Source organism: Microtus oregoni, unplaced genomic scaffold (genome assembly GCF_018167655.1).
Source record: "Microtus oregoni isolate MIOR12 unplaced genomic scaffold, Mior012 000038F_ref0000394, whole genome shotgun sequence".
Lineage (NCBI taxonomy): Eukaryota > Metazoa > Chordata > Mammalia > Rodentia > Cricetidae > Microtus > Microtus oregoni.
In genome coordinates, this window is record NW_024543097.1 from 13,856,249 (window position 1) to 13,874,534 (window position 18,286).

The 18,286-nt window shown below is 38.4% G+C and overlaps 1 protein-coding gene across 1 annotated transcript in view; it reads left to right on the plus strand.

Moving 5' to 3' along the window:
• Positions 1–18,286, plus strand: part of Fbxl17 (F-box and leucine rich repeat protein 17) — a 490,002-nt gene that overhangs the window by 313,293 nt on the left and 158,423 nt on the right. Inside the window, exon 7 of the mRNA XM_041631789.1 lies at positions 3,739–3,815. Coding sequence (XP_041487723.1) covers positions 3,739–3,815 — 77 coding nt within the window. The remainder of the gene's footprint in view (positions 1–3,738; positions 3,816–18,286) is intronic.

Below are 18,286 nucleotides of genomic sequence, written 5' to 3' on the forward strand. Positions count from 1 at the left end.
TCTTTTCTTAAAGAAGAAAAGAAAAGAAAAAATCCACCTTATTTATCTCACAAAATAACCTTTCAGTTTTTAAATTTTACAAAATGCTTCAGGTGTATTTTAGACATTCTTAAAAGCAAGTGAGTGTAAATTTATCAAAAATAATTTTGGACTCTGACTATCTTAGAGAAGGCTATCTGGCACATTTCTCCATTCTAAAAGAAAAAAAGAAGAATATATATATTATATATTCATTCTCAACAGCTGTTACTTAGTAATTTACAATAGGAAGACTTTAAAGTTTTTTTCTTCACATCGTTGCTGAAGTCTAAAAGCAAGAAGATAATCTAAGGGCAGTCAGTTCAGACTAAACTAAAGAATATCGAAGTGAACCCAATACATTTGATCTGGAAAAAAATGTTTATGCAGAGACTCATTTTGAAGCAAATGATCTAAGATCTCAAAGGAAGGTAGGAGTCTGCTCCTTGGTCCTTTACAGATATGGCTGGGAATGTGTCTTTGGCCTTTCCTTCCTCTCGCTAAGGATATGCTTCCCGGTGAGCTCTCAGAGCCCAGGAGCAGGGTGTCATGCCCTACCTGTTTGTGATTGCATGGAATACTTTGAACAGTTTCTGATATTTTTTTGGTGTCTATTATGTCTTTTTTTTTCTGTTATGAATGTACCCTTTATAATCTCACTACTTATCCTAAGGAGTTTGTGTTTTTTTTTTTTTTGAATTCCTATATTGTTATGAGAACTCCCGGATCTATGTAGAATGCTTGTCATGTGATATTCAGAGATCTGTCCTTTGGGATGATGGAAACAAAGTATAGAAAGGGTGGAAACATTTTAAATTCTAGATTCTGATTATAGGTGCTCGTGGCTTGCCTCTGTGAACCAATGTAATTTTTTTTTTTTTTTGGCCACATTGGAGAGAGTGTTCTCTTGTGTGATATACATGAATGGGGATAGGAATGGAGGCACATGGGTCCTAAATGCCCTGTATGTTTCAGTCACACTGCTCAGGACTGTCAAATTATTACCTGGAAAGCATTTTTATCTTTCAAAAGTGTTTGAAAATACCCTTCAAATTTTTCATAAGTACCTGTCATGAAAATTTCTATCATTTGTATTATTTGCCATTGTTTTCTACTTGCATATTGTACAATGAGGTGGGTGTGTTCATACCAAGAACCTTTGTAAAACCGGGCAAGTGTGCTTCATAGATGTGTTACACTGTTGTGCTTCCTCTCAGTGTGTTCTGTATAAAACAGGGCAAGTGTGCTTCATTGACGTGTTACAATGTAGTGCTTCCTCTAAATGTGTTCCAGGATGGACTTTAAAAGTGTAAGGGGAAAAGGTTTGTCCCTACCCTGGCTTCATCTAGACCGGTACCAGTGCGGCCTGAGAAGCCGCACTTGGCAGAATTACAAGTCTTTAGAAACTAGCCAAGGATGAGCGGTGCTGGGTATTTCCACCAGTTTACAATAGCTGCTTATTTTCACTGTCCAACTCTGTGTTTGTTTTAACATGGTATTAAGAATTTCAGTCTCAGTTGGGGGTGTTGGCATATGTTTTTAATCCCAGCACTCAAGAGACAGAAGCAGATGGATCTCTGTGAGTTTGAGGCCAGCCTAGTCTCCATAGTGAGTTCCAGCCAAAGATACACAGAAAAGGCCTATCTCAACCGTCTCTCACAAGGGAAAATTTCTGTCTAGATTCATAGAACTTGAAAATTCTATCATCAAATATCTCATCAACAGATGATTGAAAATGAAAATTTTTGCTGTAATCCCTTCAAGAAATAGTTTGTTTTTGTTAATGTATTACCTCGCAAGCAAATTGCATGGATTTGCAGTATCTACTCATAATCATCTACACATCCTGTCCATTTCTCCGTCATTTTTCGAGGGGAGGGGCATGAGAAACCTTAATGTTCCCTGTCATTCAACTGTTCGGGGGCAATCATCACCCCTGGTTGTCTTGTTTTAAATACATGCTGGTTCTTTTGTCATGAAGCAGTGTTTGGTTCCCCGGTATAGCAGCATTCTTTCTGATATCTGCTCCCTCCAGCCATCTCTGTGAGTCTGTAATGTTTTTATGGGTTTGTGGCGTATCCAGTATAGATTGCAGATGAATAGATACAAGAGACTGCATTTGCTTAGTGTCTCTCAAAGTCAATCATAAATCAGACATTTTGATGTATTTGTATGAAGAATGAGAACAAAATACAATTACTTTTTTTTATTGTCGCCAAAACATATTGAATTATCTTTTTTAATCCAATTAAGGATTGTAAAATATGGATCTTTGATATTGCAGAAAGTGTTTTAGGAAATTTTGAATCATTAGGATTTGTAGTAATCTGTGGCTTTTATTTTTTATTCTTAGCATGAGAAAATTTATTGTAAGTCATATGTAATATGTGGACTTTGCCTGAACTGTCTCATTTCTTTTTTTAGCATTTCTTTTTGTGAACTTATTAAAATGCTACATTAAAGCCAAATGATATGAAATTAGGCTTAAAGTTTGCCTTCACAATAATCTGTGTCAATCATAATTATATTGTGTTTTAAGTCTCTGCTGTAGTTATGGAAAAACATGTTTTAGTCATGAATCTTTTTAGATAAAATAGCCAAAGAAGCATGTTTGCCTGGCTGCCTTGGGAATGAAATGTTTATCATTCCATTAAGACCAAATTCTATAAAAGTACTTTAAAAGAAAAATATGTCTTTCTTACTAATTTAACCTTCAATAATGAATTATACGGGATAAAATTGTATAAAATTCCCTGACATTTTTTGAAGATACCTACAAATAAGCTAGGCAGCAAATGAAATATCCTATAGACAGAGATGGATGTCAAGTGAGTTTTGATAGATTGTACACACAGGTATCAAATAGCTTGATCCTTACTTCCTAGAAAGGTTAATGACTCTTTTGCTTTTTACCCTTTTACTTAACTGCTATCTATACAGATTAAAACAGGGACTGCATTACGGGGCACCCATACCTGTATGTCAGTCTGACAGTCCAGCTTTCTGATTATAGCGAACTGAGCTATGAATTAGGTGGCGTGGTTAACCAGTATTTTTAAAATTCATTAAATTCTCTACTCTAGTGCTGCTCAGGTTGTATTGAAAAATCTTTTAATTTAAGTAAAAAAATTTTTAAAATATTATATGACTTATATAGTTAATAGTCTATATAACCATTTATTTAAAATATTAAAAATGAAATATGTTTAAAGTGAAAGTTTTATCGTTCTTGTATGTTCTGGTTTTATATCCTTTACCAGTTATAGATTTTTACAATTTTCGATTTTATGTTGAGTAAAATTTCTGCAAGTGTGCATTTAATGATATCAAACTTCAGAATTAAAAAATTAGACTCTGAATAATTATCATTCTTTCAAAGTAACTGTCACCTACATACTGCAATTTTAGTTATTTTATATGTGATACATTCATTATACCACAAGGGTTTAATCAGCTTTTCGTACCCAAATTCACAGTGGTCTTACAGGAATATCTCCTGGATCAGACAAGGATTTAATGGGAGCGTTCAGAACAGAGCACTTATCTTGGAAGCAGAGAACATGAGACTCCCTGAGACACCTTGAATGAGGTGTTGAAAGCTGAGAGGACTGGGGCATTCTGGCACTACTGACCTTTGACTTCTTCTTGTAGATGTGTGGCCTGATTCTTGCTCATTTAAGTGGGATGCATAGTGTAACACCACCACTTTGTGTGTTTCAGGTGTGTGGAGGTCATTGCAAAGGAGGGACAAAACCTGAAAGAGCTGTACTTGGTGTCCTGTAAAATCACTGATTATGGTATGTAATGATCCTTTGTCCTAAATCCTTACCCTTAGATGAATAAAGTCTTAAAAATCATTGAGAATTATTTAAAAAGATATTACAACTCATTTAGACAATTTGTGTTCATTTATGCTAATTCAGATTAAACAAAAATAAAGGAAAAGGAATCATAGTCTAAAAACCATAGTGGAATGCATGCGTGCCTGAGTTCATGGTGACATACAGCCCCATATATTCTCCTAACACACAGAACTAAAGAATATGGGTTGAAGAGGAAGGACGTGAAAATAATTTTTTGGTCGATTAAATTTCTGATCTCATAAACATGAATAATACAGTCAGGGCACTGAGGGCTCTTGCTCACACTAGCACTGTGTAAAATGTTTGTCTGGTATTGTAATGACAAGCCTTGTTAGTGCCAAAGAGGCTCTAACAGATCTATCCACACTGAGAGACATAGGAGGGAGCAGTGTCCATTCCCATCAGCATTGTAAGTTATTGTCTGGAATCCTCTGAAAACAGCAAGAACCACCCTGTCATATAGAGTGTGAGCTCACCCTGTTGAAGTAATTATGCCTTTCTATCCTGTTCTGCTTTATATTCTTTCCCTAGCAGCATGTATTTGACCCATATATAGTTTTAACCTGGTAGTTGTCATTCTCTGAGGGAGAAATTATTTCCTTTTCTGACTATTTAAATTGTTTATTTAAATCTGAAATTTTTCCATCTGAGAGAACTTAATATCCCATTAAATCTTTTATTGTTAGCTTTTATATCTGCTATGACTCACTTCAATCCTAGAGTGTCATGCTGCCCTGCCCTGCCGGAGAGATAAGTACTTTGTCACATCCCAAGTTTGCCATTTAGAAAACCTAAAAAAGCCACAACAGGACAACATGGAGTCTAGGGATGTAGCTCATTGACCCATCATTTACCTAGTATGTATGAGACTCTATGCTTAGTTTATAGCTATTCCGTCAAAAAAAGGCAAGAAATATTCAGATTTTAAATACATTTTATAAAGATTTTTTTTTAAAAAAAAATGCTGTTTCTATGTTTTTTTCCTAATTATGCCCTGTAAAGATGTGTTGATTTCTTTTCCTTTTTTTATAGTCTCTTGACTCTCTTGGCATGTTAAACTGATACTTACATACCTGACTTTCAAGATTCTCATGAAGCCCATGATTGTCCAGGCCCTGGAGAGTCTCCTGCTTGCCACATGCATATGGAGAACTCATGTTCACAGCAGATTAGTTATTTAAGACCCCCTCCCTCTCTTCCTTCTGTCATGTCACATGGTTCTCTTCTCCAAGCTCTGCCAGTTGTCACATTACTAATAGCCAAGAGCTATGGATTAAATCCCTTCTTCTTTTTTTTTCTTTTCTTTTCTTTTTTTTATTGAGAAAATGAAAAAAAAAACAAGTTTCCGCCTCCTCCCAGCCTCCCATTTCCCTCCCCCTCCTCCCACCCTTCTCCCCGTCCTCCCACCCTTCTCCCCCTCCCCCCACTCCTCTCCCCCTCCCTCTCCAGTCCAAAGAGCAGTCAGGGTTCCCTGCCCTGTGGTAAGTCCAAGGTCCTCCCCGCTCCGTCCATATCTAGGAAGGTGAACATCCAAACTGGCTAGGCTCCCACAAAGCCAGCACATTAAGAAGGATCAAAACCCCATGCCATTGTCCTTGGCTTCTCATCAGCCCTCATTGTTCGCCATGTTCAGAGAGTCCGGCCCTATCCCAAGCTTTTTCAGTCACAGTCCAGCTGGCCTTGGTGAGCTCCCAATAGATCAATCAGCCCCACTGTCTCAATGGGTGGGTGTACCCCTCGTGGTTCTGACTTCCTTGTTCATGTTCTCCCTCCTTCTGCTCCTCATTGGGACCTTGAGAGCTCAGTCCAGTGCTCCAGTGTGGGTCTCTGTCTCTATCTCCATCCATCACCAGATGAAGGTTCTATGGTGATATGCAAGATATTCGTCAGTATTGCTATAGGATAGGGTCATTTCAGGTTCCCTATCCTCAGCTGCCCAAGGAACTAACTGGGGACATCGCCTTGGGCTCCTGGGAGCCACTCTAGGTTCAAGTCTCTTGCCAACCCCAGGGTGGCTCCCTTAACTAAGAATTGTGCTTCCGTGCTCCCCTATCCAACCTTCCTTTATCCCAATCATCCTTTTTCCCCAAGTTCCCCTCATCCTCCCCTTCTCCCTTTTCTCTCCCCATCTCCCCTTACCCCCATCCCACCCCACCCCCAAGATCCCAATTTTCTCCCCGGCAATTTTGTCTACTTCCCATAGCCAAGAGGATAACTATATGTTTTTCCTTGGGTTCACCTTCTTACTCAGCTTTTTTAGGTTCACCAATTGTAGACTCCATGACCCTTATTTATGGTTAGAAACCAATTATGAGTGAGTACATCCCATGTTCATCTTTTTGGGTCTGGGTTACCTCACTCAGTATAGTGTTTTCTATTTCCATCCATTTGCATGCAAAATTCGAGAAGTCATTGTTTTTTACCGCCGCATAGTACTCTAATGTGTATATATTCCACACTTTCTTCATCCATTCTTCCATTGAAGGGCATCTAGGTTGTTTCCAGGTTCTGGCTATTACAAATAATACTGCTATGAACATAGTTGAACAAATGCTCTTGTCATATGATAGGGCATCTCTTGGGTATATTCCCAGGAGTGGTATTGCTGGGTCCAGGGGTAGGTTGACCTGAATTTCCTGAGAAACCGAAACACAGATTTCCAAAGTGGTTGCACAAGATTGCATTCCCACCAGCAATGGATGAGGGTACCCCTTCCTCCACAGCCTCTCCAGCAAAGGCTATCATTGGAGTTTTTTATTTTAGCCATTCTGACAGGTGTAAGATGATATCTCAAAGTTGTTTTGATTCGCATTTCCCTGATCGCTAAGGAGGTTGAGCATGACCTTAAGTGTCTCTTGGCCATTTGTACTTCTGTTGAGAATTCTCTGTTCAGTTCAGTGCCCCATTTTTTAATTGGGTTAATTAGCATTTTAAAGTCTAGTTTCCTGAGTTCTCTATATATTTTGGAGATCAGACCTTTGTCTGTTGCGGGGTTGGTGAAGATCTTCTCCCAGTCGGTAGGTTGCCTTTTTGTCTTAGTGACAATGTCCTTTGCTTTACAGAAGCTTCTCAGTTTCAGTAGGTCCCATTTATTCAATGTTTTCCTTAATGTCTGTGCTGCTGGGGTTATACATAGGAAGCGATCTCCTGTGCCCATCTGTTGTAGTTTACTTCCCACTTTCTCTTCTATCAGGTTCAGTGTGTTCAGATTGATATTGAGGTCTTTGATCCATTTGTACTTGAGTTTTGTGCATGGTGACAAATATGGGTCTATTTTCATTCTTCTACAGGTTGACATCCAGTTGTGCCAGCACCATTTGTTGGAGATGCTTTCTTTCTTCCATTGTATGCTTTTAGCTCCTTTATCAAAAATGAGGTGTTCATAGGTTTGTGGGTTAAAATCCAGGTCTTCTATATGATTCCATTGGTCGACTTCTCTATTTTTATTCCAATACCACACTGTTTTCATTACTGTAGCTCTGTAATAGAGTTTGAAGTCAGGGATGGTAATGCCTCCAGAAGTTCCTTTATTGTATAAGATTGTTTTGGCTATCCTGGGTTTTTTGTTTTTCCATATAAAGTTGATTATTGTCCTCTCAAGATCTGTGAAGAATTTTGATGGGACCTTGATGGGGATTGCATTGAATCTATAAATTGCCTTTGGTAGAATTTTTGAGGACTCTGCTGAAGCTCGACAGTGGAAAATGTCACTACAGTTACACTGTGTTTGGGAGGTTTATTTTGTTTAACGATAAAGCTTTTGTCCAGTAACTGTTAACTTGGCATGTGCAGATAGCTTTCCAGAAGGTTCAGAGAAGAGAAAAGATGTTGGACCTGGGACATCCTAGCATTAAATTTTTATTTTGACCTTTAGGAAGTACCTTCACATATTAGAGACTCAATTTTTTATTTGTGAAGTAGAGAATTAAGTCTTCTGTGTAAGAGTCTAGTGAGCTGGTTTCTATTGGAGAACAGCTAGAGGTGAGGCTTGCTGGTTATGTTTCTACTACTTTCTTATCCTAGGTTCTGGGAGTTTTCTTTGTGACATTGTTTTCTGTATTTCAGGTTTAAATAATATTTATTTCCTAGTGTGGTGCTAGCACACTATAACCTTGGCACCACAGCTTAGTTTACTTGTGTCTCTGAATTATGTAGATATGGTTCTCAGTCCCCTCTGCATACTAGAAAACCTGCAGAATTTCAAAAGCCCATGAATGTGTGAGCCATATTCAAGACCAGTTAAAGCAGACCTTCTAGGTGGCGGGATTGGAGCAGCAAGTCTGGGATCATGTATAAATGATGATTATATACAACCAAACTGAAACAGCTGATCTAATCCATTTGACTTTGAAGTCAATTTAAAGCTGGACATTTTTATGTCCACCTTATTCCTATGGGATGTCATTCTTTTGGTTACTACATATTTCTGCTTTACCCATGTTCAGATTGACCAGTTTCCTCCTTGTCTCCTCTTTCTATATTACTAGGTATGGACTGTTTTGGTTGGGGAACAATGATACTTTTAACAGTGTTGCAGGGTGAGTTGACTCACAAGCAGCAGCTCCCCAGGCAAAAAAATGATTTTTATCAAGATTCTCACAGGTGTTGAATGTGGCTACAGTGCTGAGCAGCACCTAGCCTGGCTGTTCCAATGTTATCCTCATTTAAATTGATATATGACACAGTTGTCATGCAGAAAGCCATCAAACTAATATGCTCCTAACTCCTCAAATTAAACAGATCTTTATGGTAAAAGATAACAATCTATGAACAAATCACTAAGTCAGAACCATCTAAATGGAAAACACAGCCTTGGGAAATTGCTCCCTGAAGAAAATTCAATATAGTCGCTCCTCTATGAGTGGACAATTGTTGTAGGAAGTATTGGGGCAGGGAGGGGGGCATGGCAAGTCAGGTGACAATTCTACTCTTGTCTCTTCTTCATCACTCTTAAGCATAGTCCTTAATCTCTTGGTTTTGTCCTCTGTTAAGCCACATAACATGTTCCGCAGGAGGTAGTGAAGATGAATAAAAACTACCTGTGCAAGTACCCAGTGGTATATTGGACTCTCACTAATGGTTAGTTCTTAGAGACTGCCCCTGCCACACACACACAACCCTTCTCCTCCTTCACATTTAGCCCCTTGTTTGTACAGAACGTGTGTTCCATCAGCAAGGAGGAAGAGAGGTTCAACAGAGTCCAGTGTGTTTAAGCCCCATCAGTATCTTGACTTTTATCTTTTTTCTTCTCTGTATTTCTTCCTAGAAACTCTTGGTTTCTTGCATGTCTTTCTATGTTCCTAGGATAGTTTGTCAGCTAATATCTTTTTGCTTTCTTTTAATGACTACTTCTGAAAATTCTTATTCAGAGACATGTCTATTGTTATTAAGAAGGGAACACAGAGTGGGAATCACTCTGTATTGTCCAGGTTCACAGAGGCCGGAAGCAGTTGCTATCCTGGCAGCACAGAGCGTCGTAAGATACAGTAAATACGTAAGATACAGTAAGATACGTAAAATACGTAAGATACAGTAAGATACAGTACATGAAAAAAGCTCTCATCTCCTCTGGGGTCTGGATACTAAGTCTTTCCTGTGCGACCCTTGTGTCAGGGGGTAGTTATGTCAGGACCCAGGGTACCTGAGAGTTGTTAGCACATTTCTTTTTACTTTAGCCCTCCAGAGGACCCTTAGACTGATGCTCTAGACATACCATTTTGTTTCCATTATCAAACTGTCAAGTAACCTTTAAAGAGGACTGTAACATTTAGGTACCAACATTGTAGTTTAGGGCCCTACAAGATCACTAGCACCCCCAGGGTTATTGTGTTTTGACACGTTTTTTCAGTGCTGGAGTTGTGAAGGCGTAAGTCACAAACAATGCCACACCAGTTTGGAATTATAATTAATAGGGTGGTATTTATTTAAAGGGGAAAAAACTTACAGATAACTGTCCCAGACAACAGCCCTCTGCGCAATCAGGAAGAAGTCTAGTCGCCCAAACCGAAGCAAGAAGCAAAGAGAGCCAGAAGGGAAGTAGCCACTTTTTTAAAGGGAGAGAGACCACGCCCCAATGGGCTGGTATCTCAGCGGCTATTGGCTGGAGGAACAGAAGGACCTCCCGCAACAGAGTTGGCCCAGGGTTTTGACTACTGCTGAACAGTACCCCAGCTTTGCACAGTCACCTGGTGCCACTCCCCAAGCTCCTCTGCTGCTCTCAGAAGCCCAGAAGTGCTCTTCTGAGCCACGCCTTTCCTGCTAAATATTGCTCTTGGTCACTTTGCTTCTCTAATTCGGGATGTTTTAACTTAAAACAAGGTCATGACACAGACTTTTCGGTCTTCATGCATTGTTATCATGGGAGCTGTCATTTCAGTTGACCCAACAGTTACAGGCCTGAGACATGTTCATTCTGTAGAATAGAAAGTCAGCATCCACAATGGCAGGCCCTGTGTGGGAGAGAGAGGTAGTTTCTCTATTCCTGAGAGGCCAGGGCTGCCCTGCAAGGCTTGAGGCTAGGGGTGGTAATACAACTCTTTCTCCCAGGAAGAAGATTGGTAGGGGTGGTCTGGGAAGATTAATCTTTGCTTTGTTATAACCCATGTTTCACCCTTGCCATATCGACCTCCTACTACTGATAAATGATTAATGAGCTGTACTTCTCCAGCCATTCTGGGGATCCTGGATCTTTTTTGCTCTTAGTCCACTCAGATTAGGATTTGTCTGGGATGTATTAAGTAAGCCGTTCCGTTGAAGAGACAGAAGAAATCCAAAGAAGGACTGCAAGACCTGCAGCCAAAGTGCTTTTCCTTCCTTAAGTCTTATAGCCAAAATCAGTTTATTCTTATTCTCTCATCTCATTTTTCACATTATTGGGTGTGTATTACCTGCAGTGATGTTGCATTTGAAATAACCTTCTAGCCTTTCCCTTTGTTTCACTCTACATTGTCTTTGACTATGCTCGGGGATTGCTGGGTAAGATTCCCCTCTTTTTGTCAGCAGGCCTGACTCTAATAGCTAGAAAGTGACAGAGAGAAACTATAGAACGGATATTTGCAAGTCAAAAAATACTTTATTGGTTACTGTTCTTATTCTCATTTTGCATTCTATTATTTAAATATAAATAGCGTTCATTGTTGCTTGCAGAATAGTACTATTCTGCTGAACTCTGTTTTGCAAATTCTCATTTTTATATGCCTATGTAAAATTTTCTCTCTGTTCCTACTTTCCTTTATTCTCCATCCTGCTGCATTTAGAAGATAAGATGATCTCTTGTCTTCTAAATAATGGGCCTGATTCCTCACCTGAAATTTGGTATGTGTTACATTTATTTATTTATTAGAAGAAAATGAGGGAATATGAAGGAATGAGAATTTATTCTCCCTCCCTCCCCGTGTGTGTGTTTACTACAGTGTACAAGGGACAATTTGTGGGAGTCATTTTTCTCCTTCTATGACCAAACTCTTGCAAAGACTTGACCTACTGAGACATTTTGCTGCTTATACATTATCTAACTACTTTTGGTTGCTAGAAAGAATTGACTTCCTTCCTTGATTAGTACACAACACAAGCTAGCTCCCCTTGAAATAAAAGATTGAACAATGACAGTGTTTATGCCATTTGCTATGATGAGCTAAATAATGTAGATTTAGTAAGAAGAATTTTTAAACTATTTCTTCAAACAATACTTCTGTTTAAGGGAGAACCACCATCTTAACAATATTAAGAATCCTTTTACATATGTGTAGTATTCATTTTTGTTAAATTTATATCAGTAATACTTTATGGTTTTTAGTTAAGTTTACCTCTGTATGTTGTAGGCATTTGCTATTATTTTAAATGCATACAGAATTTTTCCAATAGATTTTTCTTATGCACAGAAAGGCAATATTTGTGTAGTGACTCCGTATTTTCTGTCATGTTAAGTTTACTTATTAAATCTTTTATCTTTTAAAATAAAAAATTTAAACATTCTCTATGAAAAAACTTACTACCATAACCAACTTAACTTTGACTCTACCTTTAGTCTAGTATTTAAGTTAAGAAATAGCCTAACCCATATTTTCAAGATAAATAAACCTGTTTGTATAATTATGGTGCATGAATAATCTTAAACCTCCAAGTATAGACATGCATACAATTGTTCTTAATTAACTTTTTATGACTAAATGTTGTAATTCTTCATTTAGTATAGCCGTTATCTAAATTGCAAACTTTTCAGCATTCCTTTTCTACATTACTCTTGTATTTTGGAAGTACCATGTTTAATTTTTATTAGCTTTTTAAAACATCATTCTTAATGAAGGAGTTTCCTTTTATATATATGGAAAACTTACCCCAAATCACAGTACATTTTTTGCCACAGGCCCACTTTTACAGTTCATTGCTTAGTGCTCTCCACTATGCCGACTGAGCATTTTTAGTTGTTGTTATTATTGTTGTTGTGTTCTAACATGACTACAAATAGAATTGTGATTGTTCCTCCTCAGTGTGATATGAGTGTTGAGTGGTTTTTTAGTGGCATTGTGACACCTACACTGAACACCACGCTTGTAAACATAAGTTTGTATCCTGCCTCCTCTTATAGCCATTCAGTCCCAGAGGAGCACACAGAGGCTTATGTTAATTATTAACTGTTTGACCTCTTAGTTCAGACTTACTACTGACTTATATCTTAAATTAACCAATGTTGTCTATGTTTAGTCACATGGCTTGTTACTGTTTCTCAGGAAGGCATTCTCATCTTACTTCCTCTGTGTCTGGCTGGTGACTGTGTCTCTGCCTTTTCTCTCCCCAGAATTCTGTTAGTCTGGTTTCCCCACCTATACTTGCTGTCTGGCTGCTGCCCAATCATTGTTTTATTAAACCAATACAAGTGACAAATATTTACTGTGTTCATGAGCATTCTCCCACACCACACTAGCTTCTCACTTTATACTGTTCAATGAAAAAAAAAAAATAAAGGGAAATCTTGATGTTCACAATTTCTTGAAAATGCTTTTCTTGGTTGGTACGGAAAGATCTATATAGGCAGAGAAAATCTGGGAGGAAGAGTTAGGAGGATGGAAACCTGAGAAGACAGTTGTCATATATGATCTTTAAATCCTTTTCTAATCCTAGGCTTTTTTCAGCACTGTTTCATTCAGCAAAGCTTTACTCTTATGTGTGCACTCTGCTGGTGAGATGCTATGGAAAATCCAAAAATAGAGAACTTGGGTAAGAAGTAATAGTCAGATATTAATAAACTTTCCATCATTTTAAGCAATATGATGGTGTCAGTTTAGAAGGTAGGTCTGTGAGGTATAGGTGTGTATGAAAAGACAAGAATTGTCATGGACTGCCCTATCTGGGGAATGATCTGTGGGAGAGGTAGCAGAAGGGGGCGTCTGAGGTAGATGCTATGCGGAAGACTTGGAGCATAAACAGGTGTCTGAATGGGTGAGTTTGTATGCATTGATTAATCTAAAGAATGAACAGAAGTCATCCAAAGTGATGACGTGCACATACAGACAAATGTTGAAGAAACATCATGAAAATATTCTATTTAAAAAGTCAGAATAAGTTCCAATTTTTGTTGCAACTTATCCTGTCAAATTCATCATTCCCATGGCAACAACTTCACTTAACATATATTATATAGAGGGAAACATTATGTTGGGTAATAACTATTAATAAAATATATAGATCCAATGAGAACAAATATAAATTTTCATCATAATAATGATAAACTAATTGGAGTTTGTATGATATTTTCTGTAGGCATTGCTTTAATTCCTTAAACATTCCATTTTAAGAGTTATTGCTAATACTTGAGCTACAGATGTGGAAACTGAGATTGGGTAGGGTATAACATCACATGGTTTATAAACTACAGTATTATGGATTCAGTATTAATGTAACTTCTTATATAATTACTCATAGGTCAATGATGTGCCCAGGACTATTGTTACTTAAAAATACTCTCTGTTTAGTACTCATTGATGTATTAAATATTTTCCTTTTTTTTTTTTAAGACAGGGTCTCTAGCTTAGGCTTCCCCCACACTCACTATGTAGGTGAAAATGTCCTTGAACGTCTTGTCCTCCTGCCTGCAGTTCCATAGTGCTGAAGTTACAATTGGTTGTCTGCATTCTGTCTGGTATGTTTGCTGCCTGGAATCAAATCTAGACCCCATGCATGTTAGGCATGCCCCCTACATCTCAGCTACACCCCCAGCCCAACTAGTTTCTTAACTTCAAATTTTTTGTATAATTTTCTTATACATTAAATTTTCTGGAGCCCATGATATATCTCACTTGTTTCACAATTAATAAAAACTCAGAGACAGAAATTGTGGTTCAATCTGAAGGTCAGAAAAGTAAAATAGCCATCCACTGTCTCTTACCTCAACCTCAGTCCAAAAATGGCAATCCTGCCTCCAGGAATCTCAGAATGAGACTGTGAGTTATCTCCTCCCATTTTATATTCCTCTCTAGGGCTTGAATCAAGGCGTGCACCACTAAGATTAAAGTTATGCACCACCCAGTTTCTATGGCAAACTAGTATGGCTACTGGAATTAAGGTGTGCGTTAGCACTGCCTGGTATGTAAGACTGTCCAGTGTGGCTGTTGTACTTTTCTTATCCTCGGGCTGGCTTTACTTATTAAAATACAAACGAGGTGCCACTGCACTCGCTAGGTAGAGGCTCTTGCCTGAAGCCCAAGGACCTGACTCCATTGTTCAGGACTCCCCTGTACCAACAGTAGCACCTTGTTCTCTGACCTGTCAATATGTGTCACAGCATGCATGAGCACGTGGACATGCATGTGCATACACATATGCACAATAGTCAATGAATAAAGTGTTGTAAAATCTTAGTGAATTAAATTTTAATTCCCCTTTTTGAAAGCACTGTAATGAATTTGTGCAAGGCCTAGAAGCATTATGTCGTTTCAGTAGACGATCAAACTGAGCCCAGGCAGAATTTAATCAGTCAGTGCCACCACCACTGCTGCATCTGACAGCGGGTACCTTTTCAGAATTTTTAGCTTTTCAGGCAAGTATTATTTCTTCATTTAAATGGTTATTTTAAACCAGTTTCTGATAACAGGATAATTGATCACTTTTTTAGGATGTACACTGTTTAGAAACCTGTACCTATGCCATGAAAAATCGCATGGCTAATTGTTCTCTTCCTGTAGTTCTTAGGCGTGGAACTCACAGGCTCTTAGGCCTTAGTGCCACTATTTGCCTCCATTTCCGTTAATGAACATTAATAAAATGAATCTGTCATTGGTGTGGCTCTGCCTTCTGCTTTTGCTTCCTCAGTAGTAGTGCCCCTCACTTTCTGAGATAAGAAGAGGGAGAAGGAAGAGGGAGTAGATTCCCCTGCAGTGCTTCCTTGTAGAGTGCCAGGCTGCTCGCTTTCCTCCAGGTACACTCTCTTGTTTTTGTGGAGAAAAGGTCAGAGTCATCACCACCATTTCTCTTGAGCAGTTTTCCAAATGCTGAGTTGTTTATTACCTTTCAGATGTGACTAATAAGTTAGTGTTCACTATCATTTTAAACTAGGCCATTGTTTTCCCTTACTGACATCCAGACAGTCCTATCTTTGACAGTGGAAGCTTTTCGTGCTGGTTCTTCTGTCATTGGACATGGACTCATTATATACAGATAGGCCTGACTTGTGGGATTCACTTTGAGAGTAACACATGGATTGGACAATTTTTTCCTAAAATCTGTGGATTATGTAGTGAATTTCTCAAGTCTAATTGTACTCTGAATCATCTATTGTTGGTTTACTGCTTAGAAAGTTCAGCCTAAAACCTAGTAGGTTCCTCACAAGAAGCACAGCCTTTGTAGCTCAGCAAAAATCAATTTTAAAGCATCATCATTTGAGAATACATAGCACCCTCTCTCCATCCACAGTTGTAGTCCCAGCTTCTGGAAAAGGGATGGGACGTAAGAAGGAAAGATAGAGCAGGCACTGGAGGTGCATACCTTTAATCCTAACATTTGGGAGGCAGAGGCAGGCAAATCTCTGAGTTTGAGGCCAGCCTGATTTACAGAGTGAGTTTCAGGACAGCCAAGGCTATACAGAGAAACCCTGTATTGAAAAACAAAACAAAAACAAACAAACAAAAAAGAAAGATGGTTTTGTATTTTTGCTACTCCATCAACTTTCTAATTCCGTCCAGGTTTTACTTGGAATTTATGGATCCAACCTCTTGGAAATAAGTATAAAGTTGCTTGAATTATGTAGTCTTTTTTGTTTTTGTTTTTTCGAGATGGGGTTTCTCTGTAGCTTTGGAAACTGTCTTGAAACTAGCTCTGGTAGACCGGGCTGGCCTTGAACTCACAGAGATCTGCCTGCCTCTGCCTCCCTAGTACTGGGATTAAAGTCATTCACCTCCACCGCCCAGCATGAGTTATGTAGTCTTCCATAGTCTCCCACACAGGCCTTCAAATTCCTTGTCCTTCGATGACTATGACTCAATAAATTTAATCATTGAAAGGACCAATGGTCTTGTGCATTTCCACTTTCTCCAAAGTATAGATGACGTCCTGGGCCTGTCAGTAAATGACCTGTTCAGGAGTAGGAAACCAGTTCATTAAAGTGGGATCACATGGAGTGTGTCATGAGGTAGATGGTCTCAACCCTTTCAAGCTCAACTGTGTTGAGCAAGAAGGGATAATTCATCGACCTCTTGATGATGTCTCTAGTGTGAATGTTAGACAGAACTTCCTCATGTGCAGAAAGGCTGACTTACAAGTTTACTTTATTAAGTAAATCAAACTTACTTCAAACTCTGGTATTCAACTATTCGTTTTAACCCTTATTCTAAAACATTCTCTTAAGACTCAATCACCCAGAATTTGTCTGTCATATATGTTTCTCTTCAAGGGTTTATCGCATGACATTTAATAAATAGTTTGAACTTTTCAACTTTGCTAACAATTGAGTTGAGTTGGCATGGCTGATCCAGCCTCTGTGCCAGGTGCCACACACATTCATCCTGAAAGTGACTTGGCTGTCACCGGGTGTGACTGTGAGCCAGCAGAGAAGAGGAGGTTTTTAAAAACTGAGAAACGGAGATAAACAAAACAAAACTCACACCATCTTTAAGAATACCTGATGCTTTTCGTGTGTGTGTGTGTGTGTGTGTGTGTGTGTGTGTGTGTGTGTGTGTAGCATATATCTATCCTTGTCGAATGAATAATATTCACTGATAATTTAATTGTTACAGGTCATGGTGTTTTCAGATGGTAAATAATTCTTTGGTTCAGAAGGAAAATGTGTAGAAAACTAGTTATGTACATTCTTTTTGATGATTGATACAGGCTTATTTTTAAACACCCTTGTTTTTTAGGTTCATATCTCCTTTATGCCACACGACTTGTTTTTCTTTCTTTCTACTATCTCCTTTTTGCTCACATATGGCTTTAGGAGCTTCTCCAAGAAAACAGTTTTGCTTTGAAGGTATGCTATTTCCTCCCATAAAGTTTTTTCTGTTCTACTATTAGATTTGAAAATTCACAATAATCCCCTAATAGAATCCAGCCGCTTCCTTGTCCTCTGTATTTTTGGAAATTCCTCTGCAGTCAGTTTTGAAAAGATATGTTTACAAGTCTGAGTCCCCGAAATGTTGTTCTAGCGTGAGGAGCAGACACTGTGCAGGGGGACAGGTCATGGGGAAGACTCATCTGCAAGGACGCCCTGGACTTGCACAAGGAACAAATATTCAAAATTTGATTCTATAGCATGAACTACCTGTTACATGAAAAAAACAATGGGGCGATATATATGCTATATATATGTATACATATGCTATATAAATATGTTATAATAACATGCATATCAAATACACACATGAATCACACTGCCCATCTTGAACAACAAAAGGGAACTTAATTTTTAGCTCTATAAAATAAGTGAAAAGCTTGAAATTCAATCAGTCTTATTTTATGTGAGGCAAATGTACTTGGCTTTTTTGAGAATCATGCCGTCTGCTCTGGTTTACATAAGAAATTGGGCGAAATCCTCACAGTGTTCATTTTCAACTCTGTCTTTCCAACACACACACCTTGCAATCAAGGCTTGCAATGATTCACTTTCTAAAATACTATAAATTAGTACAGATATCTTTTCCTTCTCGTATTCTGATTAAAATATTTTCCTAAATGTTGGTGAAAGAGATGAGTTCATCAGGCTGGTGAAATTCACCCATCATCTGTTGCTCTACCTCATGGGAGACTCTGAGTATCTAGTACTTATGCCTGTAAACGATTATTGGTTCCTTAGATATTTGTGTAAGAAACTATTGGAAAGCTGCCCACCTTGACCCAAATACACGACCCCTAGACTTCTATTACATCCATATTTGCTAATACTTGTTCCAAAATAAATTCAGGAAATGTGCTGTACA